At 48.3% G+C, this 25,179-nt stretch overlaps 1 protein-coding gene and 1 long non-coding RNA gene across 7 annotated transcripts in view; one reads left to right on the top strand and one right to left on the bottom strand.

Moving 5' to 3' along the window:
• SCARF2 (scavenger receptor class F member 2) overlaps window positions 1–11,401 on the top strand; it is an 83,275-nt gene extending 71,874 nt beyond the window's left edge. For 5 of the 6 annotated variants that reach the window (XM_075012416.1, XM_075012412.1, XM_075012415.1 and 2 more), the window contains 2 exons: window positions 7,851–8,003; window positions 9,095–11,401. In XM_075012416.1, the coding sequence (XP_074868517.1) occupies window positions 7,851–8,003; window positions 9,095–10,335 (1,394 nt within the window). In that variant the 3' untranslated portion in view covers window positions 10,336–11,401. The remainder of the gene's footprint in view (window positions 1–7,850; window positions 8,004–9,094) is intronic. The other variant, XM_075012413.1, reaches the window with a different exon arrangement.
• A 12,189-nt stretch (window positions 11,402–23,590) lies between these two features.
• LOC142022685 (uncharacterized) lies at window positions 23,591–25,168 on the bottom strand. Its single transcript, XR_012648022.1, has 3 exons — window positions 25,066–25,168; window positions 23,758–23,946; window positions 23,591–23,616 (listed from the first exon to the last, which is right to left on the bottom strand). It is a non-coding gene; the product is annotated as an uncharacterized LOC142022685 (long non-coding RNA).
• Between the last annotated feature and the right edge of the window lie 11 nt (window positions 25,169–25,179).

The raw sequence follows: 25,179 nt of genomic DNA, 5'->3' as shown, positions 1-25,179 counted from the left end.
GGAGGAGCCCGATCCTTTACGCTCTGCAGGGAGGCAGTTGGACTCTGGGAATGGTGCATTCCACACAATGTAATTCTCGTTGTCAGTTATCAGTACCCTTGCAGGTGATCTCAGCAGATGCTTCAATATCTATGAATGGGAGATCAACCCCAGCTTCCTGAAACCTGTATTCGAAAGATGTGGATATCCCATCATGGAATCATTCATGTCCAGCAATGACATCAAATACCCTCTTTATTGCTGAAGAGTGGGATTGGGTCCTCATTCCCTTAAGGATGCCTTCTCCATTCCATGGACTCCTCCTGCAAGTTATGGATTTCTACCTCTCTCTCTTACTCTTTGCACGCTCATCAAAATAAAGCAGGATGAAGCAAGGGTTATTCTAATAACCTTGAACTGGCCCAGCAACCCTGGTACTCATACCTACTGCAAATGAAGATAGCTCCTCCATGGAGATTCCTTCCAGTTTCCACTCTCCTCCACATCCCAACCTCCAACCCAAAAATACCCAGCATAGACAATTTATATCCCAGAACGTGGCTCATAGATGGCTCGCACCAATAGAGTGGACATAATTCAGCAGAGATATAACAGATACTCAGCTCCTGCAGGCAATCTACAAGAAAAGTGTATAATCAAAAATGGCATTGATTTGCCACATGATGCACAACCTTACAACTGTCATCCACCTCGTCCTTCATCCCTCGTGTCCTCTGGTGCCTTCTTCATCTAAAGAAACTGGGACTTTTGCTCAGCTCCCTAAAAATACACCTGGCAGCTATCTCACCTCTACATCCTCCAGTGTAGCGCTTCTCCGTATTTGCTCATTCCTTTATCAAAAAATTCCTTATAGGTTTGCAGAATACATACCCACCCATCAAGGACCCTGTCCCTGCCTGGGACCTAAATTTGGTCTTAACAGCCCTCATGGGAAGGTCATCTGAGCCAGTGGCAATCTCCTCTTTGCTACACTTTTCAAACTGCATTTTTGGTCACAATCACCTCAGCTCATAAAGTCAGAGAATGAGGAGTCTGGATGTCAGACCCTGCCTATACAGTATTCCATAAGCACAAGGTGGTTCTTTGTTCTTACCAAACCTTAAGTTCTGAGCCAAAAATGCCTTCACAGTTTCACTGCAATGAGCTGTTGTGCTTCCTTGTCTTCTTCCTGAAGCCTCATACATCAGACCCAGGCGGACACATGCATTCTCTGAATGTCTGCAGGGTTCTCGCCTTGGACTTACAAAGAACACAATCCTTCAGAAAGACCAACAGACTCTTTATCTACCAAATCTTCCAGAGGATCACTAATCTCCAAACAGAGACTTTCAAAACAGATATCTGGCTGTGTCCTCTTATCATACCATAATACTAAGCAACCTCATCCTTGCACACATACCCATTCCAGTAGAGCAATGGCAGCGTCAACAGCCTTTCTGCATCATATGCCTATCATTGACATCTGTAGGGCTGCCACATGGGCTTCTCTGCACACCTCCACACAGCATTACGGTGTAGAAGAATACTCTGCTATGGACATGTAATTTGGCCACACAGTACTGTTAAGCCTTTTATAACAACAACCAAAGCTACCTCCCATGTCAGCAGAAACTGTTCCATAGTCACCTAGGTGGAGCACCCACGGGAACATTCCTCAAAGAAGAAAAGAGGGTTACTCACCTTGTGCAGGAACTGAGGTTCTTCAAGGTGGTTGTCCCCCTGGGTGCTCAATCACTCACCCTTCCGTCTTCCTTGGTTCTGTTTATTTCGTCTGGGCAGAGAAGGAATGGAGGAGATGGTAAGCTGCACGTGCCCGGTAGCTATTGCGTTCGGCACGTACCAGCTGCCGCATGCCCAGAGCCTGCCAAGGGAGTGGCTACTGTAAACCTCTCACCAGGGCACAAAGTACCATAATAAGTAGGTGGAGCACCTAGGAGGACAATCATCTTGAAGATGAGTAACCCCCTCTTTACCCCTGATACTGAAATCTACTCATAGTATCCTGGGTTCTTTCATAAACCTCAGTGCTGTGTCACTCCCTAGCCTTACACTGGTCCAGTGGTTATGTAGGGACACCCCTATGTATCCCCAGGACCTGACTGGTCTCATCAGCATCCTTTCCCAGGCTGATCCTTTCACACTCTGAGCTGACAGATGCAAGGCGCTCTGGCTGAGTTCGTGTCTGAGCCTGGAAGTTTTGCTGGGTGCTATTGTCCCCTGCCCCATGTTTGCAACATGCATAGAACCTCCAGCATGTCCTGAGAACTACGTCAGGAGACACCAGAGCTCAGCATCAGGCAAGCGGGGAAGCTGCAGTGCTGCTGTTTTCTTTGAGGCTAAGTAGAAATTCAGCCTATGTTTAGTGACTGAACCTCCAGTCGTGTGGAACAAGCTCATAGGAAGTGGCCAGCTTTCTCCCAGCCAAGTCACCAAGAGCCAGATGTGAAAGCTAAACAGTGACAGGAAATGCTGTTCCTTTGGGGTTTGTTCTCCGCAGCCGTTGCCTGTGCTGCAGCTAGCACTGCATAACCTGCCAGCTCACTGAGCAAGTGGGGCCCAGCATGTCTCTGCAATGCACTGTCTGTCAATGAGCTGGCTACTCACACGTTGCACTCGGGTGGGCCAATTTCTACAGTCATTCCCTGTTCATTGCAGAGGTGAGAGCTTTGCTCTCCTGCACTTTTCTGCTGCTTCAGAGGAAGGGGCAAGAGCCCCTGTCACTGCCAATTATGGGCTACACTGTCCCCAGGGGGAGTTCCCTCCCGACCCTCAGCAGTTAGGGATAGTTAATTCCTGGAAACTGGCAAATTTGTATTTCCTCCACAGCTCTTGGGCCTTGTGTTGCTTTGTTTTTTGTTCTCTCTATTGTCATTTTAGTCGGTATCTTCGAAAACAACACGAAGTCCTGTAGCATCTTACAGACTAACAGGAATTTTGGAGCATAAGTTTTCCTGGGCAAAGACCCACTTCGTCGTGCATCTGACGAAGCAGGTCTTTGCCCACGAAAGCTTATGCTCCAAAATTTCTGTTAGTCTGTAAGATGCCACAGGACTTCGTGTTGTCTATTGTCATTCTGGATGTTCTAGTTCTCCATCCAAAAATCCACTTTCCTGGATCCTGTTAACCTCTTGGCCTCAGTGATACCTTGTACGAATGTGTTACACAGGGCATCTGTGTGAAAAAAGTATTGTCCTTCACCTGTTCACAATGTTAGCATTTTAGTTTCCCCTTTTCTTTTCTCATGAAGCAGGTTGGCCAGACGTTCCTTACCGACCCTCTCCTTTCTTATTTGCTATATCTTCATCACATCTCATCTTATTCATCTCCTTACCAAACAATGCCCATCATTTTAATGTCACCTTATGTGGAACTTTCTCCTGCTTCTGATCATTCTGGTCTGTGACCCTCTTCTGTGCGTGCAATACCCTTTTAGAGCTGCTAGAATAGGGGTGGTGAACCTACAGCCCACAGGCTGGATCTGGCCAGTAGCTTGCTTGGATCCAGCCCGCAAGGCTTGGTGCTTGGCACTTCCCCCCCTACATCAGGGGGCCCACACTCACATTCCAGTCCCATGATCCTGCTGCATGGGGGAGTCAGGGGGGGAGCCCTGAGCTTTGCGGTCCCGATCTAGGCAAGCTGTGGCTGGGTCTGGCCTGTGGGATCTGTCTGGCATGGGGAAGAAGCAGCTCCACGTCCTGCGGCTCCCCCTCCCCATGGGCTGGGAGAACACCTGTGACCTTGGGGAGTTGTGCAGCCTCCTCATACACCTCCCTCCTGCACCAGCTCGCCTCTCCCAGCCCACTCCTGCCCCCCGACCCCTGCCCAGACCCACCACTCCCAGCCCACTCCTGCACCCTATCTTGTGCCCAGACCAGTGTTCCCTGTAAACTGAGCGCTTGGATGACCAGCCAGGAGAAATTCAAGTGCTGCCCAGCTGATTAACCGAGTGCCCAGCTGGCAGCTTGGCTACGTCTACACTAGCCCAAATCTGCGAAACGGGCCATCCAAATGGCCATTTCAAAGATTACTAATGAGGTGCTGAAAGGCACATTCAGCGCCTCATTAGCATGCCGCCGACCGAAGCGCTTCGAAATTGCCGCTTTTCACTGCCGTGCAGCTCGTCCAGACAGGGGTCCTTTTCAAAAGGACCCTGGGAACTTCAAACGCCCCTTATTCCTATCGGCATTTGCATGGCCATTTTGAAGATTTGGGCTAGCGTAGACACGACCCATGTTTTTTTTACTGGTTGTGCACATCTACACCTGCCTCAGTGTGCATAACCAGATTTATTCCACAGCTGGATGGAAAACATTGGTCCAGACCCCGCACTCTCAGCCTGATCCTGCCACTTCCCTCTCACCCAGACCCAGTATCCGCCTCCCAATCCCCAGCAGCCCCTTCCCACACACTGAACCCCTCATTCTGGCCCCACTCCTGGGGAGTCATAAAATCGATGAGCTCGGGGGTCCCCAGAAGAGTTAATCTGGCCCTGAACCTTGGGACCCCACCCCCTGCCCATGGGGCTGGAGCATGGGAAGAATGAGTTGTCTCAATTGGGGGACACATCACGAGGGTTTGGGGTTTGGTTTTTTGGTTTTGTTTTTTGTGTGGCCCCTGACTGATTTTTTTCTGTGGGTCAGTTCATCGCCCCCAATCCAAAAAACATTCCCCACTCCTCTGCTAGAACTAGAACTGAGCTCAGTCTCCCATGTGAAATCCACCCACCGACTCTCTTCCGGGATGCCGAAATGTTCTCTTTTATTCTCCACGCCAGCCCTTAGGTACTCAAACATTTTGTTTGTTTTCTTGATGATTCCTGCACATGGAGCAGAGGTCTCCACAACAGTGCCCAGGGCCTTTTCTGGAGGCTATTTCATCCCTTTATTTAGCACTGCTGCGTCCAGTTTTGGTGCCCGCAATATAGAAGGAGGTTGTCTTGGACAGAGCTGAAAGAAGAGCCATGAGGATGATTGATAAAAGGATTAGCAAACCTGCCACAGAGTGATAGACTCAGAACACTCAGTCTGTTTGGCTTCACTAAGAGAAGGTTATGGGCCAGCTTGAGCATCCTCTACAAGTACCTACATGAGGAACAAATATTTAGCGATAGGCTCTTCAGTCTAGCAGAGAAAGGTCTAGCACAATCCAATTACTGGAAGCTGAAGCTGAATAAATTCAGACTGAGAAGGCGGCACAGGTTTTTAACCGTGAGTGTAGTTGGATATTGGAACAATGTACCAAAGGGCTGTGATGAATTCTCCAGCACAATCAAGGCTTAAATCACAATTGGATTTTCCCCCCCATCAGAAAGCTTTGCTCTGGGAATTACTTTAGAGGAATTCTCTGGCTTGTGCTATACAATAGGTCAGACTCGATGAGCACATTCATCCCATCTTGCCTTGGAATCTGTGCATCAAAGACCCAGAGAGGTGTATGAGTGTTCTCAATTATTTCTCCAGAGGTTTGTTACTACGCACCCATCTTATAGAACTGGAAAAGACCTGGGCAGATCATCGAGTCCAGTCTCCTGCCCTCTTGGCAGGACCAAGCACCCTTTTTTTTTTTTTTCTTTAATTTGCCCAATATCCCTAAATGGACCAAGCATATCAATACAGCTTTGGTGAAACAGTCAAATAAATGTTTTTCTGTTTGAATTATGTAAAAAGGAAACATCTTCAACATTTTGAAATTTTCACATACTTGTTTCTCTCTTTGAACAGCTCTAGCTATTGTTCACACTCCAGTAAGTCATTAACACTGGGTCTCCTGCTAGCTCCAACCCAATGACGTCCAGTGTAGCTTAAAGGACATTTTGCACAGCTGTTTCATTTTCTTGTATATGTGGCTTAACTGAGCTATGGAGAGAGAGAGCATTCAATATACAAATTAGTTAACAGCATTAATATCCACAATTGTTCTCTCAGGACTAACCTAAATAGTTGTGTGTAGTGTGCAAATTCTACCACCACAAAGCTGCCCCTCCCTCTTCCAGCTCATTCATAACTCTATTAAGTAACAGTGGGGTGGCAGGTTGAAAAGTGGCTGGTTATTCCTACACTTTGCGCTCAGTCTTCAGACTAAGTTCTGATCCATGACAGCATTTCACCTTGGGCTGGGATGCGGTCACAGAAGACCCCTTTCTTGCTCTATGAGACTCTTCACCAACCTGTCCTGCTGAGCCACATCCTCTGGTCTCCCCCAGCCAACACACAGAGTTGGAGTTACTGCCCCCCCCGCAGAGCAGCGTAGACACTGTTTAACCACAGCTGTGGATGGGTGAAGGTCTAGGGCACAAGACCTAAGAAATCGGCCGCCCCCCACGATAAATCTGTCTCTCTCTGTGCAGAAGATTTGCACAGGGAGGGCTCATTGGGTAAGCTCCCTTCATCAATGAAAGGGAGATATGCACAGTGGTAGCCCTCCCCAGGTAATAGCCATTTACACTGGGCTTGATTAGAAACAAGAGAGTTTTTATGAAGCAAAACAGTAGGATTTAAGTGGTTATAGACAGGAACAAGATCCAAGTGATTTACCAAATCAACTAAAAAAGAAAATGCATAGCTAATTCTGTTCTTGAGAGTTCTTACCCTAAACAGGTGCCTTTATATCAGGTGAAAGCTTCAGGTCAGAAATGTTCATCTTCTGACCCCAGTCTCCTGTACTGTTCTCTGGCTTTCTTAGGCTGTGTCAGGCAATTTCCAAGGCAGGCTGAAGAAAAAAGATGGCGGACCCCCAAAGGCCTCTTTATACGTTTCTCCTATGGCAGGAATCCCATTGCTCACTTTATATAAAAGTCTTCTCCACAATGGAGCCCACCTGTCCCATGAGCAGGCCACCTGTCCCAGTCCTTTTTAGGCAAACAACTATTGCCTGTCTGCTGGATTGCATATTTACAACCAAATTCCTCAGATTTGGATTGACATCCGGTGAAGTCTGTTTATAAAACAATAAAGCTAGTTACTACTATCTCCTCACAAGCCATACTCTCGCAACAGGGTAGCCATACTTACGTAGCTATTGAGGTTTCCACAAAAATAAACATTTGGAACACAGATACGTAGACAATACTTATAACTTTAACTATGAAACATGGCACACGCCTAAAAATAGGATTTACCCATCCAGCAGGTTATAACATTAAAAAGGATAGGTCACAAGACACATTTTGTCCAAAGGATGCCTGAGTTATGCAGTTATATTCATAACCCATTTTCCATAAAGCCTGGGCGGAGGGTCTGTCACATACGTCTTATCTCATAATAATTTAATTTCCTTAAAACCTTCATATGAGAGATTTTGTCAAAGATTTATTGAAAGTTCTGGTAATTATTTCATTCATGTCAGCGGGGTCTCCCTCCACCAGTTATTTTAGTGACACACACTGAACATTCACAACAAAAAAGCAGTAAAGTAGCACTTTAAAGACTAACAAAATAATTTATTAGGGGAGCTTTTTAATAAATCATGTTGTTAGTCCTTAAAGTGCTACTTTACTGCTTTTTTGTTTTGATAGTATATAGACTAGCACAGCTTTCTCTCTGTTACCCCAAACATTGTAAGAGATGGGAGAGGTATGAATTTCTGTTTGAGAGGTCACCGGGATCATCTGGATGTTTTGCTATTTTATTTGGAATTATTGTTTCAGCCCATCTCCCTGGCATGTAGCCCCTAATGGAGGGCTCTGGCTGGGAGAAAATGGTGCTCTCTAAACACTGCTTTGGCCCTCCAGAAACAGGCGTCTCTCTCTCTCTCTCTCTCTCTCCTCTGAGACTGTACAAGGAAGATTTGAACTCACATGGGGAGGTGATCTGAGAGTACTGGTCTAAACTCTCCACTCTCTCCCATTGCAGTGGCTCACCATGACATGGAGAACACTATGAACTGCAGTTTCATTGAGCCACCATCGGTAGTGGAGCAGCCGTCTCCCTCCTGGTCCTCACAGGGCTCCTTCTCCTCCTTTGACACCACCGATGAGGGACCAGTGTACTGTGTACCCCATGAGGGTGAGTGGACGTTGGGCAGGGTGGGTATAACCAGGAGCTGGATGGTGCTGCTGGATAGGATGATCCCCGCTGCCATTGCTAATCAATCCAGGCTCTCCAGCTCTGTGTTATTCCCCTGTGAGAGGGGGTCACCTGCCTTCACAACGCGGGGAGTGATACAGAATGTCCACCAGTGCAGCTTAGGACTGGCACTGGCCCATCCGTCTGCTGCAGAGCAGCCCTGCACAAAGATGGGAGCTCAGCAGAGGAGCTGCCCAGCCTTCGCGCACTTCCACTCTCCTCCTCCATCTAGAGGATATCTTAGAGACATGCTGCCCAGGCTCACGCTGAGGTTCCTCTGCTCTTGAAGCTCTCCAGAGTGTGTTCACTGTTTGATATGGTTCTCCCAAGAAAATGGGACGACTCTTTCTCGTTCAAATAAAGCAACCAAACCAACCCACCTGCAACACCAAAGCAGCTCTGAAATAAAACCAAAGGGTATTTTGGCACCCTAAAGAACAAAGGTCTCTGCTCAGAATGGACACGGTCCCTGTGGACCCTCCTTCTGGGACGGCAGGCCCAGGACTCCTGGATGCCACACCAGACCTTAGCAGGGTCAACCACTTTACCTCATGGCACTCAGCAGGCTCTTGGCCCAGAAGTATAATTTTCTTGGCCCTCAGTTGTAGGTTGTCAGAATCCAGCCTGTGGCCTTGTTGTCGTCCTGAGGGGTTTTGAGCTGTGTACTGGCTACTCCATTGCCCTATGTTGTCTCACCCACCCCAACATACGAACAAGGCTGCTCTGCTCTGAGGGGGTGTGTCCAGTCTGGGGACAATATGGCAGGCCCAGGGAGGCGAGGTGGGTGTAAGACCTGTGGATTAGTGAATATGGGGGGAGAGGTATAACAGAACTAGGACAAGGAATATAAGGTCAGTACAGGAGTGACTATCAGGGAGAGAGGGGCCATGGGTGTGCTATAAAGCACTACCTGGGTATAGCTTGTGTCCCAGCCTTTTCCTCCCATCCCTTCGCTGTGGGGCCCTTGTGCCCCATCCTGTCTCCTGTACACCACGCCAAAGTGTAAGGTATCTCTGCTTTCTCTTTTGCAGAGAGCCTGGCTGAAAGCAAAGAGCGAGGCCCCGCCTGCAGCCCAGTGGAGAAGCTGGCACCCTCCATCAGTGCGGAGGAGGCAGGAGAGTATACCTTCTTGAAGGAGACCGGCTCTGTCAAGGCCTTCCAAGCAGACAGCAGTGAGACTCCCCTGCTCAAATCCTCTGACAGCGAAAGGTCATCCTGTGGCTCCGGCTCCACTAGTGCTGCTCTGTATGCCAAAATAGCTCGCCTCTCCAAGCAGTCCAAGGAGGAAGATGAAAACGCATTGGAGACCAAGAGCCCTGAAGTGAATGGAAAATCCCCCTCACCGGAAAGAACCAAGCCTCCTCCTCCAGATCCCTCCACAAAGCCTAAAGTGTCCTGGATACATGGGAAGTACAACTCCAACCAGTCCAACTCACTGCCTGCTCCCGGCAGGTCCCCTGAGAGAGCGGCCCTGCAGCCCGATGGCGCGGAGCACACGCAGGGATTGGCCAAGAGAAAGAGAAGCCCAAGCGAGACGTCGGCCGGGCTCCATGGAAAAGCCGATGAGAAGGGCAACACAAGGAGTAAAGAGAAGGCGCTGAAACACCTGAAAGAGCTGAGCTTGCCGGAAGGCAAAACCTCCTTCTCTGGAGAGCCCCAGTCACCGTCCAAGCCCAAGCAGAAGACTAAAGCCAGTTCAGAACAGCTGGAGAACATCAATGGGGCTGTCCAAAATGCGCTGAAAAAAATGGGAACCTACCATTCAGACAGGAAAGGAGGGGAAGGCAAGGAGGTCCCCCGGAGTCCCAGTCACAGCAAGCCATGGTCCGAGGCCATCCACCCCCATTTGTCTTTGGAGGCAGCCACTTTACTGGCTGCTCAACTGAAGGAAAAGACTCAAAGCCTCAACAGGGGTGATGGCAGCGCCCGACAAAATGGGGTGAGCTCATTGCAGTCCCAGAGGGAGAAGCCCACCCCTCCACAGAAAGCCAAGCGCTCTGTGGCCACCAGCAGCAGCCAGAAATCCAGCAAGCCTGCACTCCCGACTTCCCCCAACCTGCAGAAACTGATCAGCCCTGTGTCGGAGGCCACAGTCAATGAGGCCAAAAGGGCAGAGAAGCAAAACTCCAGCAGCAGCAGCCAGGAGCACGCACCCCTGAGTGACCAGCCCAGCAAAAAAACACCCATTAAAAAGCCCCCTAGGAAGAAGAGCAGAGAAGCCACCTTGGAGCAGCCCAAAGCAACCGTAATACCCCCTCAGACAGTGCAGTAAAGGAGACCTGTGAGCCCCAGGTGCCAGGCTGGTACTTCACCAGATGTGCAGAGGAAGCCTGTCTGAGCTCATCAAATCTGCAAGAAGGGTTAGTGGAAACGGAAGACTGAATTGGCAAGCCTCTGAGCCATCTTTGTCCTGCACTGGGGCCTTGGATTCTTTGCCCGTCACAGACACCCTCTGCCAAGCTGCCCTGGGCCTTCTGCTGTGCATCTTCTCCACGTGGGGCTGGAGCAGCTTGCGTCCCAGGTTTCTTTTGGGGGAGAAGGGCAGCACCGAGCTCCTGTGGTGCAGAAGGGTTGGCAGCATTGCATTGCCCTGCCCCAAGTTCGGGGTGGCTGCGTGAGACTCTGAGGAGGACCCTTGTCCTGTTCTTTTGTAGCAGTATTATTGGTTGCATAAGCAGTGCTTGATTCCTAGAAATCCCTGTGTTGTATTCTGCAGTAACGGATTAACTTCTTCCTCTCTCCTAGTCCGGTCTGTCGCGTTCACGTTGGCGAATGGCAGCCAGAGGCCGAGGCTCCTGCTCTGTGTATTAGAGGGGCGGATAAAGCCTGTGCTAGCCTTCTCTTGTTGCTAGCCATGTGCCCAAGGTCAAGAAGAGGCTTGGGCCCCTTCACCATCCATCCTGCAGGTGGCTGTGGCAGAAAGGAGCTGGCTGCGGAGCCTGCACGATCGAGAGGCTGTGGAGCACCAGGACCAGCCTTGCTCATTGTTTAGTTTGTATTTCTTCCCTTCCATTTAGCTTTTTTTTATGTTGTGGAGCTGTAAACACCCCGGGCATCACCTTCCTCTGCAGGCGCGCTGCTTTGGTCAGCGCGGGGTCGAGCTGGCTTCGACTGATGCCCCCTCTGGTGTGTAAGGCTGTAGCTGCTGGTGGTGGCTGTGAAGAAAGTCCTATTTATGGCCTGGTACCCGGACGCCATTCAGAGAGCCTGCCCCGGTGAAGGTGGTCCAATTCACTGGGGTTGTGCAGTGCGATTGGTACGACAGAATTGGGCACCTCTGCAGAAAGCTTTCCCAATAAAAATGTATTTCTTCTCTGCCTTTGGTGCTCTGTCTCCTCCCATGTCCTCTGCCAGTCAGTGCCCACTGCCTCGCTGCATCAAGGCTCACCCTGGGCACCGTCTGGTTGGTTTTAACGCTGAGCCGTGCCAGCGCCCTGCCCTGGTACCCCGCTGGGGATCTGCAGCTCCTTGCAGGTTAAGGGTGTGGCGCACACGCCTTCCACAGAGACCATAAAATCCAAACTCGTCAATTATACGAACCACGTCCTTGCCTGGCACCCTGTCAGGGCACTTCACGAAAGGTCAGCCTCCTCCACCCCTCAGGCGGCAGCTTTTCAAAGGGGCGCAGCTCTGGGAATGGTATCATAAACTATTAGCATTGTCCTTCATTTGAGCTGCCACCTCATCCTCAGGGCCTGGGAGCTGGTTAGAGCAAACCCAAAGCTGCCGTTCTGCTTGCTCGTCCTGCAGCCAAGCCATGGCGTATAAAACAAGCGCCATAGTAAAAAGAAGGAGCAAACACAAGGGCAGTGGAACTGGCCCAGAATTCTAACATAAGGCCTCCAAAATCAGGAGCTGACTCTCCAAACTTCGTGCCAGGCCGAATTTTCAAATGAGCTAAGCAGGTCGGTCTCCAAATCTTCTGGTGGTTGCAGGCAGTCATGAGTGGCCAACCCCTTCTTTGTGTGCGGGGGGCAGCAGGGATGGAATCCTGGCACCTTGGATGTAAAAAATCATAGACCTGTGTGCTCATCTGCAACCTAATTAAAGTCTAACTTACAACTATAAACTGTCTAGCTGCAAGGAAAAAAAAAAGAAAAACAGAAGCTTGTGCATGCGGGACAGACCTCTAGCATTTCTGACTGTGGCTGAGGTGGGAGAGATAGAACTGAGGGCATTTTTGCCTCTCCCCAGCTGGCAGTGGAAGAAATCAGGCTAGCATGCATGGCTTCTTGATGTGTATCTCAGCACCTCTGACTCTAGGCAGGCAGCTCATGCATTGTTCCTCCAGATTGCTGATGAAAGCTCTGGCAGCAGGAGCCAACATCACACCACTGAAAGTCTTAGCAACCCTCTGAAGCCCTCCTGAGCTACAGCTGGGAAGCTGTAACCCCTGTATAAGAGCAGCAGTGAGAGAAAGTGCAGAGCTTCCAGCCAGCCTCCCCCAGAACACAGCATAAAATGTTACTACTCTTCCAGGCACATGCCTCAGCTTCCCGAGAGAAATGACCCATGAGGGTGTGATCTGAGATAGGTTGGTTGGGTTGCATTAGCTTCTGTGCACCTTCTACAAGCTCATGAAGGCAGCAGAGTGTGAACTTGCCTCCAAGCCCCTCATCTGACACTCTCCCTCGCTTAGCAGAGGTGCCATCCTGTGGGCGTGTCTGTCCAGCTCGTGGGTGAGCAGCAAGGTTGTCCTTGTGGCTACTCATGTCCCACTCGAGTGATGGGCTCGGTTGCCCCCACCACCCTGTTTTTGGCTCACAAATCTGGCAGTGGGTTGAGGACCCTTCCTCGAGCCTCCCTGATTGCTCCAGCTTGGGGTTTTCACAGACAGAGTGAGCCCTCTGGGGGGCCTCTGCAGCCCCACACCCTGCCATCTTCCTGCCACACACTTGGTCCCTTATGAGAACACCCACCTCCCAGGAGTTGCCTCCAAGCAGTTTCCAAGTGGTTGGAGCCCTGGGCTGCCCGTGTGCCCCCTCGCTGCTTCCATTTCTGCCCCCTCAGTGCTGAGTGAACAATTCTGTCCCTGAGCGGGGGAACTGGCAAGGAAGTCAGAGGCTCTGTCCCCTTCCTGCTATTCTGTAAAGGGAGGTGGACCGGCCCCAGCACCTCCAGCTTCTCAGCCCTGCTGCTAAGGTGTGTAGGGAACTGTTTCCTCTGGGGGAGGAGCTCTTTCCCTACGGTTCTGGGAGCTGGCTGTCCAGCCAGTGCCTGCAGTTTGTGGGACGGGACTAGTATGGCTAGTTGACTTTCTCCCTGCCATAGTACAGTAGTGCCACACAGGTAACTTGATTGGGATACTTGCAAAAACAATGACAAGTCCTGGGGCACCTTAGCGAGTAACATTTTTTGGGCGCATAAGCTTTCGTGGGCAAAGACCCGCTTCAGGTCTTTGCCCACAAAAGCTTATTGCACCCAAAAAATCTGTTCGTCACTAAGGTGCCCCAGGACTTCTCGTTGTTTTTGCAGCTGCAGACTAACACGACTACTCCTCTGGTCCTTGGGCTACTTGGTGTTTCTCTTAAAGCTGGAGTCCTTGGACTGTCGAACCCTGGCTTGCACTACAAACAAGAGTGACCCTCCAGCCCTTGTGGTTGCAGAAACCAGAGGGAGAAGACAGCCCATAACGCAGGTTCTCCAAGTTCTTTCGCTGGGATCCCCGTTGACAACATTTCAGGCTGGGAGGGGCAACCCCTGCAAAAAGTGACTCCCCCCCCCCCATACCACCCTTACTGCTGCGCTGCTGCTGGTGGCGCTGCTGCCTTCAGACCTGGGTGCTCAGCCGCAGCTGCCATTCACCAGCCATTCAGCTTGGAAGGTAGCACAGAAGCATGGCAACACCATAGCCAGTAGGCTTGTGAGCTCCCCCATGACTTGCGCCCCCAGCCAGTTTGAGCATCCCTGGTTACGAGTGAGCCCGAAAATGTCCTTATCCCCCAATGTTATGGTGTGTCAGTGTGATTTTTTTTTTTAAAGATGGGCACTTGATTTTGAGGGGCTCTGATGGGGCATTGGTGAGGCCGCATTAAACCAGAGCTTCATGGTGGTCTCCTTGGCTGGCTCCGTGGGACTCCTGATTCTGAGTGAGGAGTTATTCTCTGTGTAGTTGACTACCTCCGCCTGCCTGCAGCACATGCCCCTCGCCTGACTGGAGAGAGAAGCGCTGAGCTCCTGTTTGCTTAGCTCCCCTCACCTCAGCAACTATTGGCTGCAAAAGGCACACAGGGCCAGAGGCAAGCTGGGGCTTAGTCAGGCTTTCTGCAAAAGGGTTGGTAGAAATTACGAACATGTGGCAAAGAGCAAACCAGTCAAATTTCCCATGAATGAACCCTGGCTGCAGTGTTCCCAAAGTCTCATGATTCTGGCATGAGGGTCCGAAATGGGTTTTCCTTAAAGCCCCAGCTCCTGGATTATTTCAGCCTTCAGTCCATAAGTGCTGAAGTCTCTTGTATCTGGGGGGTGCTTGACTTCCCCCACTCCCTCTCCATTCCTGGGATCCATCCCCCTCCAGCTCTGCCTTTACCCCGCCCCATTCCACCCTCCTCCTCAGCCCTGCTCCTAAGGTGTCCTTAACAGAACACAACAGGTGTTTGTGGCAGGCAGGGGGCACTGAGAGGTAGGGAAAGGTGCAGGACGGTGGAGCTGCAGGTGCCTGAGAGGTATGAGGGGGATGGGGACACTGACACCTGCTGATTTTGCCCCATGAGTGCTCCAGCCCCAGAGCACCCTCCGAGCTGGTGCCCAGGCTGCTTCCTTGGAGAAAATGTATGTTTGTGCTCCTTGCGGATAAGGAGGAATCCTCAAAATATGACTCCAGGGCACCCTAAAGGCTCAAAACCTCAGGAGGCCAATCAAAAGAACAGCAAAGTAGTTATTCGTACTCAGGCTCCAAAAGCCGATCTCATGTTTTCTCGTGCCAGCACCACGGACCATGCCCCACATCTTCCTGCCCTGCCCCACTCCCACCCGGCCTCTTCCACCCCTTGTGCCATCCCCTCCCATGTGCATTGAACTCCTTCCCTGGGCCCCTCCCCTGAGCTAGGCAGCCTGGCGGGTTACCGGGGTGCCTGACCTAGAGCTTTGTATAAAACCTCCCGTTTTGTAATTTTAGTGCATATATGTATGACTCTTTGCTGTATCTGTAGGGCACGGTACAGAACATATTACTCAGGCCAATGTTCCAAAGTTAACTCAGGACCAGCTGAGAGACCAGGAAAAGGAAGAGGAGGTTTTGGAAGTGAGTGAATCAAGGCCAACAGGAAAATCCCTTGGCTCAGATGGGTTTGCAAGAGCGTTTTCCAAGCTGGCATTAGATAGCACTGCAGACAAACAAGCCCTTTCATCTAATGATGATCTTGTTAGAGACTTAAGAGCTAACCCCATCAGTGAAAGAGGTGGATACAATCAGAGGCAGACTATAGATCTATGAAGCCCTGGGACAGAGCAAATGGGTGCCCTTCCCCATGCCTTCTGCCTGCAGTCCCATCTCACCTTCCTCACCTGCCACACACTACAGCCAGGGAGTGGGGTCAGACAGCACAAGGAAGGGAGGACAGTTCAGGGTGAGCAGGTGCCGATTTTTCCAGGAACCTCCAATTAGCTGGGGCCTTGGGCACAGGTCCCATTAGCCCAGTGGCTAATCTGCCTCTGGATAGAGTGCAATACCAAAGCTTGCGCAGACCAATCTCATGTCTTTATGTAGACATCAAATTACTTTCACAAAGGGCTGACAGAAAAATAGAAGCTGTCTTTCCTCAGCTAATGCAAACTGATTACATACATAATAGACATATATAATAGAAGAGAATAATTCATACTGTGCAGAAGAAAAGATGTCTAATAACATCCTTAGCAAGAAAGCCTTTCATAGAGCAGACCAGGCTTTCCTAAAAACACCGCTGCCAAAGAGGGGTTCTGGAAAGAATATAATGATGGCTATACGACTCTTCTACTGCTGTAATACAAATTTAAAGGGGCACATGCCAAAGAATTTCACTTACAAAGAGAAACCAGACAAGGGATGTGAAAGAGCATGGCAGAAGTACAGAACTGTGCTGTTTGCAGCTGCGATAGTAGTGGCTACCAATATGGTACAATGATTTACAGACTGAAAGAAGTTAATGAAGTCAATGATATACCAGACTATGAAATTAATTATACTAAGTATAGGGCTGGAGGAATTGACGATCAAACAGCTTCAAAACACATTTTTTCCATGTTTCCTGGGAGGTCAATGTTTCTAACCTCAATTGGCTCACTGAAATTATTTTTGTCCCATTATTTACAAATGAAAAAGGACTTGTACTTTTTTAAAAAAAAATAGTGTTGGGTTGGCTTGGCTTGGCTGTGTAGCAGTGGTAAAAATGAATTGGCTGCCAAAACATTTATTCAGGTTCTACTAAAAATGACTCCAGAAGAAACACAAACAAGAATTATTAATTTTTTATGAGCCAGTATGTTCCCAAGAATAAATTTAACTGTCACTTGACCCCACTTAGCATGGTGACCACATAAAAACAAGGTATGAATCCAATAACAGGACTTAAAACATACAGATTTGATTTGATTTTTTTTTTATCTGCAGGATTTACACTAACTCAGAAGGTGTCAGGACACCACTTTGAATTGGGAACTTGAAGTTCCAAGGTAGTTCCTGTTCCTTCCCTGTACTTGCAGGCTATCAAAATCAACACAGAAGTTCATCCTGGGTTGTCTTGCCCATGATATGCTGTGGGGTATGAGACAGTGCGTGCGCTCCTCCGGCACTTTGGCTGTAATGATGACAGCATATACATTTGGTTTTTAAAAGCCTATTTGGGGTTGTTAGTGGCCATGCCCTGCCTTTCTGTGCAAGCTCAGGCAGAGCAGCTAATAGGTGCATGATGCTAGAAGAACCAATGCGGTAGGCATCTGTAGAAGAGACACCCTTGGCCTTTCACAACAGCAGAAGGCCATCTGAAGGAGACGAACCACCAGCAACCAGAAGACAGCAAATAATAAACTCCCTGCCTCCCTGACCTCTACTGCTGTTTTCTGGGAGGTATGGAGCCTGCCTTCTTCCTTAGGGATCGCCTATGAAACAGAGCCCCCCAACCCAAGGTTACAAGTAAGCATCTTCCAGCCTAAAGGTGGCCTTTGATTTCCCCCAAGCCATTAATTTGATGCTGCACTTCCAAATAAAGGGTTTTCTTCATTGCTGTGTTAGAAACTAGTGTGGGCTCCAACAGCAGGTCAGGCAAAGAGCCCAGTCAAAGAGTCACAGTTACTTCTTCCTAAATTCATCACCACAGCAACTTGTGACCTCATTCAGGCAACTGCAAGCCCTGGTGGTCATCTTACTGTCAGAGATTATGCTTAATAAATGATAAAATCCAATAATAACTATTTTCCATGGGGTTTTCCATTGGGGCTTGTATTTTCTAATATTCCCAGGCAAAAATGTTATGGGTCACACACTTCACTTTGTATAACTAGTTGTAATACAGTAACTGCTGGTAAAGGTTCATTTAGTCACTGACTTACCCAAGTATCACAAAAGAGTTATCCAGTTTGCAAGCACTAATTTGTTTAGCCTCATGCATGTCAGTATTACCAGCCCTCATTTGGAAATTAAAAAAAAAAAATAGGTGAAGAAAGGAGTCCTGCTTAAGCTTAAAAGGGGCCTCTCTGGAAGACACTCGTCCTACTGCATGGCCAGGTTCTACATTGTATGACTCTGCAATGATGCCGTTTGCTTCCGAGCTGGGCTGTAGGCTGATCCCAAAGTCAGTTTTCATCCCTCGAAAAACGTCAAATGAAAATTTTTCATCTGAAAATTTTTTTGTTGAAGATGTTTCCGTTTTTCCTGGGACAATGTCAAAAAGGGACAAGACGACTTTTTCACTCGGTTTGCCTTCAAGTAATTTATTTTAATTTTGGTTCAGTTGCTATACACAGAAAAAAAAATTTGATTTTGATTTTTGTCCCCTCCCTTTTGTCCCCTCTGAGCAATAAATTCAATATTCATCAGTGAGTGTGGGTTTGTTTTTTTCTTTTACTGCTCTGTAACTTTTACAAAGTTGGAGAGGTTGTGAAAAGTTAGAGATTAGAAAAAGGAAAAAGAACCCAACCGAATCTCATTCCTTTTTCATTTGTTGCAGGGTCAGGTAGGAAAGGAAAAGGGAGAGTCAAAGCAAAAATTAAAATCTTTGAAATCAGTTATTTTAAACAAAAACAAAATGAAACTCCCAATTGGAAATCCTGAGATCTCACTTACAGTTTAAGGGGCCATTCCCCTTCCATGTGCTTCTTTCTTTGTGTTATCCAGATGTCATACAAAAGGAGTTGAAACCACCCACAAGCTTCCTGAACACCGTCCTGCTCATAGCCATTGATATGGGGAGCATACTGGAGGCAGGTGTGGCCATGCTTTGCTCTGTCTATGGCTGGCTGGTGTTTGGCCTCACGGAACTATCCAAGTCACAAGGCAAAATGGGCTTTGGACCTCTTTACTTTCTTTTTGGATGCCAACAATTGTATGGTATGGTTTGGTTGGACCCAGACAGCCCCTTTTTCTGGCCTGAACAAGATAGGCAACCCTACCATCTTCTGCCAGTGTTGCTCTGTCAGAGACTTACCTGTAGCTGTTACCCATTCACCTGCTCCTCCACGTATGTCCTTTCAAGGCATGGGGTCCTTTAGTGGATTAATATGTTATCTGATACTATGCTTGGACCATGCTAACCTGTCTCCAACCAGCCAGAAATCTGGGTACTTCCAAATTAGATTCCTCATTGAGTCTATCAGGTAATTTACATTGTAGAAGGAATGGTGGCGGGGAAAGAAGTAATATGAAACAGGTAAACTGAGGTGCCTATAATATTCAAAACAATAATACAGAAATCTTCATTCACCATAGGCGGAGGGCATAAGACAGAGCAACCCCACGGCTTTTCTAACTTATGCCTGTGACAAAGAATCAGGGAGATATAATTGGCCCAACGCACACGTGCACCCAGAAACAGACACATGGCTGCACACTGTAGAAACTGAGCACAGCAAAGATCTGGTTCTACAAGTTTTTAATTTAATTGACATTTAATTAATTTAATGAGAACTTAACGATTTTACTTCGGACTCTATTGGCAGCAATATCCAGCTAACAAGTTTTCCCTGCTCGCTACACTGTGCTGGTTATTTGATACCTTTTCATACTTAATTCAACAGAAACTCCGTTCTTTAGGTCGCTTGAAGCTGCCATAAGAGTTCCAATCTTCTCCAAGTACCAGGCGAACCTTCCACATTGCTGGGAAGTGAAGGGGGCCCTGGATATCACTGAACCAGTGTCAGTGTGAATACGAAGGGGTGTGCAAACTCACTGGCTGAGGTTCAGTCCAGTTCAGAAGATATGTAGGTCGAATGCTACCTGGAGATTTAAGGAAAGTTATGGCAGCCAACCATTGATGAAGCACATCTACCTTTTGCTCCACTGGCTCATGCGCTGTGGGTTTTCTTAGACCCAAGGGCTGCTCGTGGCTGACCACAGACAGTGGCAGTGCCTGGAATGCCTTATCTAAAGTCTGCTTGGTAAGAAAGATATCTCATCTTCTTCCAAATGTAGAGGCATTTCTACAATTTCTCATCTCACGACTAGACCCGTACAATAAATACATCTTGAAAGTATCCTGAAATCAAAGTTAATGCAGAAGATGGCTGCTTCTCCATTACACAGCTGTGATCCATGCAGAGAGCACATTATTATACATAATCTGCGCTGGCTGCCAAATGCTTTCTGGGTAGGATGCTTGTAAAGAGTTGATTTTGCACTACAAAGTCCTAAGTGATTTGGCTCCATTACCAGGGATCCTAGTTTTCCATGATGAACCTAACAAAATTTGCTACTTAAAAATGTAAAAATTCACATTTTTCTGTGATCAAAATGAAGCGCTAACTTTAGTTTCCCTCGTCTTCCAGAGCTGGGTGTCTGACAAGCAGTGACTGCTGGCTAGGCACCCAGCTCTGATGGCAACACCACTGCCAGCAAGACCATGCCTTGTCATCCTTACTTCTGTTCTGCAGCTGGTAGTAGTGCTGTATTCAGAGCTGGGCACACCGCCAACAGCCACTGCTCCCCCCTCTGCCTTCAGAGCTGGGCGGCTGGAGTCAAAACTCAACATTCTCTGTAAAAACACAAATTCCATATTTTTTCTGTAAAGATCCCTTCTGATTAGCTGAGAGACCTGCCTCCTTCTGGAGCTGGTCTACCCCCAAGGCAATTAGCACAGCTGCTTTAGCTGACATAGATGGATGCTGCTGGCTGGGCATTCTCTGAAAAGTGCCCTTCATTTGAAAGAGAGTGCACGCTTTTTAACCTTCCAGGGACGTTGCAAAGCCCATCTCTGTCCTGAGGCAATGGGGGTGGGAGGTTTGAGACTTTGAGGGTAGTATGTTGCTGTGTAATATTGGGTGCCGAGCTCTGCTGGGGTCTGTATGGTTTACATACGGGCAGCATGTTTGCCTTTTCGTTTCATTTGTGTATTAATGCGTGTATTTTATAGCTCCTGTTGCTACAGGGTAAAGCTTTGCCAAGTATTTACAGCTGGACTTGCTATCAGAAATAATAAATACACGAGTTGTTCCTCCGGAAATGAAATAAGAGTCTTTTGTGGAACAGTGACACTTCACCTAGGTGGTTCTCAGTCAAGCGTGAGGACGTACGACTTTGAGCATCAGTGTTCGCATGAAGATGCTGGCACCACAGGCTGCCATTCACGAAGTCACCTTTTCTGTTGTTCACACCCTTGAACACCACCGGTGGTTAGCATGGTCAGAGGCTTCAGGTATGGGCATATTCCATACCAGACCATGCAGAAGTCATTATTCGTCTTCTGTTTTAAAAGCCAATGGCTATTCTCATCCAATGAGAAAAAAGAAACAATACCATATGACTTGGATGATGATTCATATCCCATCTCTAATGGACTGATCAACGTAAAAAGTTCACAAACACCTTGTGGACTGAAAGTTGTTTGCATGCTCTGTTCTGCCAATATTTACAAACAGCCAACACAGTTTTGGGTCTGGAAACAGATTCCAGAGGCAGAATTCTTTGCAGTCCTATAAAACGTAGTGTAGAAAAAATATTTTGCCTAATATTTGTGTGATCTGCATTTGCCTCTCACACAACACCCCAAGCTGCCGAGAAAGAAAATTGGAGACACAAACGAAGGCAGACAATGGGTGTTGGTGTCGGCACTCCTGATTTATATTTGCGTCTGTGCTTTCCTGGCTATAGCACAACACGCAAAGCTCCTTTGCTTGTTTAGTCTGCATGGAAGCACAAATCACAGCGCTATGTCATCACTCCTCTCTGCCAGCGTCTGGATTTCATTAGGAGCCACATGATCAGTTTGAGCTGCTGCTCACTCCTGGACCTCTTTCACTCTACAGCACACAAATGTTCTGCACAGGATATACAGGGGCAAAAGAGCCCCACACACAACCCTGCCTGTGAGGCAGTAGTGAATAGACTCCTTGTCTTCAAGTGAAAATCAGCAGCAGTTCCCCCGACTCCAGTGCCACGGTTGGCGGAATCAATTCCCAGCCCGGCAGGAAGACGCAAGAAGTGCAAAGGGGACAAGGCACCAGAGCCTCGGCTCTTGTGGGGGTGGGCATGGCTGGTATGCCAACGTCAGTCGATCGATATTTATAGAAAATTGGGTCCATTCTGCTTACTGGTGTGTTCCTGAAGACGCAGGGAGTCTCAGATTTCAGGGAAATGTTTGTATTTAACTGTTACATCCACAGCTTAACACATGGACTAGACACAAAGAATCCCTGTGCTTTCTGAGTTTGATTCCCAGTCACAACGAGGCCATTTCCTGCCACTGTAGGGTTACGTCTAGGCTAGAGGTTTTGTCGGCAAAATGGCCCTTTTGTCAGCAAAACCCGTGGAGCGTCCAGATTCCCCAGGCATCCCGTCGACAGTAAGTCCACAGAACGCAGCGCTTCTGTCGACAGCTGTACCTCGCTTGCCACAAGGAAGAACACTTCTGTCGACAGAGATCTGCTGGCAGAAAGCCAGTCTGGACATTCTGGGGGCCTTTCTGTCGACAGACAGGGCTTCTGGGACCCTGCTATCAGCTGGCTTCTCTCTGGCCCAGGTCCTCCCTGCGGCTGCTGTCTTGGACACCAACTGCAGGGCTGCCTTCTCCCTGCCCCCTCATCTCCCAGGCCCACATGCCAGTCACTGAGCTGAAGGTCCCTTCTGCCACATTGGTCTGACTGCCTCGAAGCCCCAAGCAGAAGTCACATGCTCATGGGGGAAGAAGGGGGCAGCCTTAGGTAACTCACAAAGGGCCCTGCCTTCTGTCCATGGATTCTATGACTCTAAGCCTGTTTCAGGAAGAATGGGAAGTTGCATGTGTGTCTCCCGGCATTATTCAGCATCAGTCCTCTGTTGAGAGCAGAGGTCTGCAACCTTCAGCTCCAGAGCTGCATGCAGCTATTTAAGGACTTCTTTGTGGCTTCTGACATTATAATTGCGAAGTTAAAAAAAATTATTTTTGATAAACAGCACCGTCTAAAAGCCCAGCAATGAACAACTCCTATCTAAATAGCAAATGCTATGTGATCTCAAAATGCTGGATAACTACACCTTTAATAAGTGCAGTGGTTTGTGGGATATGATGCTGTATCTGTGTTTTGATTGCATTGCTAATGAAGTCTCGATTTTGAAAGAGAAAAGGAAGCTTGTGGCACTCTTGCTGTGAAGGGCAACGTGCATTTGAAGAAATAAAACTGGAATTAAACATGAAGTAAAACTGGCAGAATTAAAGTGGGATGGGAATAGCTTCAGAAAAGAGGAAAATCGAAGATGAAAACAGCAAATTTCAAATTGAATGGACCCAATCCTTCGCATTTACATCAAGCTCGGCTGGGCCCCCTTTATGTCTCATTTGCAGGGAGAAATTCGCCAACAACAAAAAAATGAAACCTCAAGAAGCATTTTTTTTTTTCCAAAAAACACACTATGTTTGCCAAACAGCATCCAGCTGGAGATGCCAGAAAAAAAGATGTGGAGGAGCTGCTAATCAAAGCAGAGTGAAGTAAGAACATGTTTGCTAAATGGGTGAAATTACCAAGTAGCATAACTGTGGCTAGTTTTGTGGCAGCGCAAGAGGTGGTGAAATGAGGAAAGCCATTCATGGATGGCGAATATATAAAAGAATGCTTTGTCCAAGTGGCAGAGCAACCGTACAGTCATTTCAAAAACAGAAACAAAATTATTCAGAAAATTAGACATCTGCCATTGTCTGCAAAGACGGTGAGGGACAGAACTCTAGAAATGGCTGCAGATATGACCAGCTAGCAGGTTAAGGAGGACATTAATACAGCCCCACGTTTCTCTCTTGCTCGTGAGGAGTTGAGTGATGTTGACGACATTGCGCAAGTCGCTGTTTCTTGGCAGGTATGTGAATTCTGAAGGACCCCAAGAGGAGCTTAGTAGTTTGCTGCCTTTCAAAGGCCAACAAGGGGAGGAGATTTTTTTTCTGCTGTAATCAGCTACCTAAAAATGCAAGAAATAAGCATCAGCCACATCATCTCAGTCATGACTGATGGGACTCCAAGTACAAAAGGGGCACACTGGGGGTTTGTTTCTCTGTTGCAGAAAACACTGCATCGTAGTTGTTACTGTTTCACTGCTTACCACGAAACACTCTGTGCACAAACGTTTTCACCTGTGATCACAGAAGTGATGACCCTGGTAATGCAGACAGTCAACAAAATAACGGCAGTTCTGCGCTCTTCTTGAAGAGGTCAACTGTCAATATTCTGACCTTCCCCAGTACAACAAGCCACAGTGGTTTTCCAGGGGAAACGGGCTTGGCAGAAGAGTCTGGAAGAAATGAAGGTGTTCATGCAGGAAAAGGGCTGTGAACGTGCAGAAACAACAAATCCTAAGTGGCTAGAGAAAGTCCACTTCACGGTAGACATCACCTCACATTTAAATGGTCTTAACAGGAAGTTACAAGGAAAGGGAAATACAGCTCTCTTGCTTTTAGAAGAGACACTATCATCTGAGCGAAAACTAACACTGTTTGGCTACGTCTACACGTGAAGCCAACATCGAAATAGCTTATTTCGATGTGGCGACATCGAAATAGGCTATTTCGATGAATAACGTCTACACGTCCTCCAGGGCTGGCAACATCGATGTTCAACTTCGACGTTGCGTGGCACCACATCGAAATAGGCGCTGCGAGGGTACGTCTACATGCCAAAGTAGCACACATCGAAATAGGGATGGCCAGGCACAGCTGCAGACAGGGTCACAGGGCGGACTCAACAGCAAGCCGCTCCCTTAAAGGGCCCCTCCCAGACACAGTTGCACTAAACAACACAAGATACACAGAGCTGACAACTGGTTGCAGACCCTGTGCCTGCAGCATGGATCCCCAGCTGCCGCAGCAGCAGCCAGAAGCCCTGGGCTAAGGGCTGCTGCCCACGGTGACCATAGAGCCCCGCAGGGGCTGGAGAGAGAGCATCTCTCAACCCCCCAGCTGATGGCCGCCATGGAGGACCCGGCAATTTCGACGTTGTGGGACGTGGATCGTCTACACGGTCCCTACTTCGACGTTGAACGTCGAAGTAGGGCGCTATTCCGATCCCCTCATGAGGTTAGCGACTTCGACGTCTCGCCGCCTAACGTCGAAGTTAACTTCGAAATAGCGCCCGACGCGTGTAGCCGTGACGGGCGCTATTTCGAAGTTAGTGCCGCTACTTCGAAGTAGCGTGCACGTGTAGACACAGCTTTTGAGAGAGACACTGAGACAGGTTTCCCATCACTGATGCCATTCGAAGAGGCAAAGAAGTATGAGCTTAACATTGTGAACCTAAAATATGTGATACTGAAAATCCAAGATGACTCTACAGGGCGATTTCAGGAATTTAGAGAGGAAAAGACAACTTTGTCATTTGTGTTGAAACCCCTTGAAGCTGATACCTCAGCACTCACCTTTTCAACAATGAAGGCACGGACTGAGCACAACAGGAACAGGAATTGGCTGATTTGCAGGACAAGCACATGTGGACTTCTAAATTCTGAGGCTTGCTGACTGATCTCGAAGAT

Source organism: Carettochelys insculpta, chromosome 18, assembly GCF_033958435.1.
Source record: "Carettochelys insculpta isolate YL-2023 chromosome 18, ASM3395843v1, whole genome shotgun sequence".
In the NCBI taxonomy this organism is placed as follows: domain Eukaryota; kingdom Metazoa; phylum Chordata; order Testudines; family Carettochelyidae; genus Carettochelys; species Carettochelys insculpta.
This window is presented reverse-complemented; position numbering and strand designations above follow the sequence as displayed.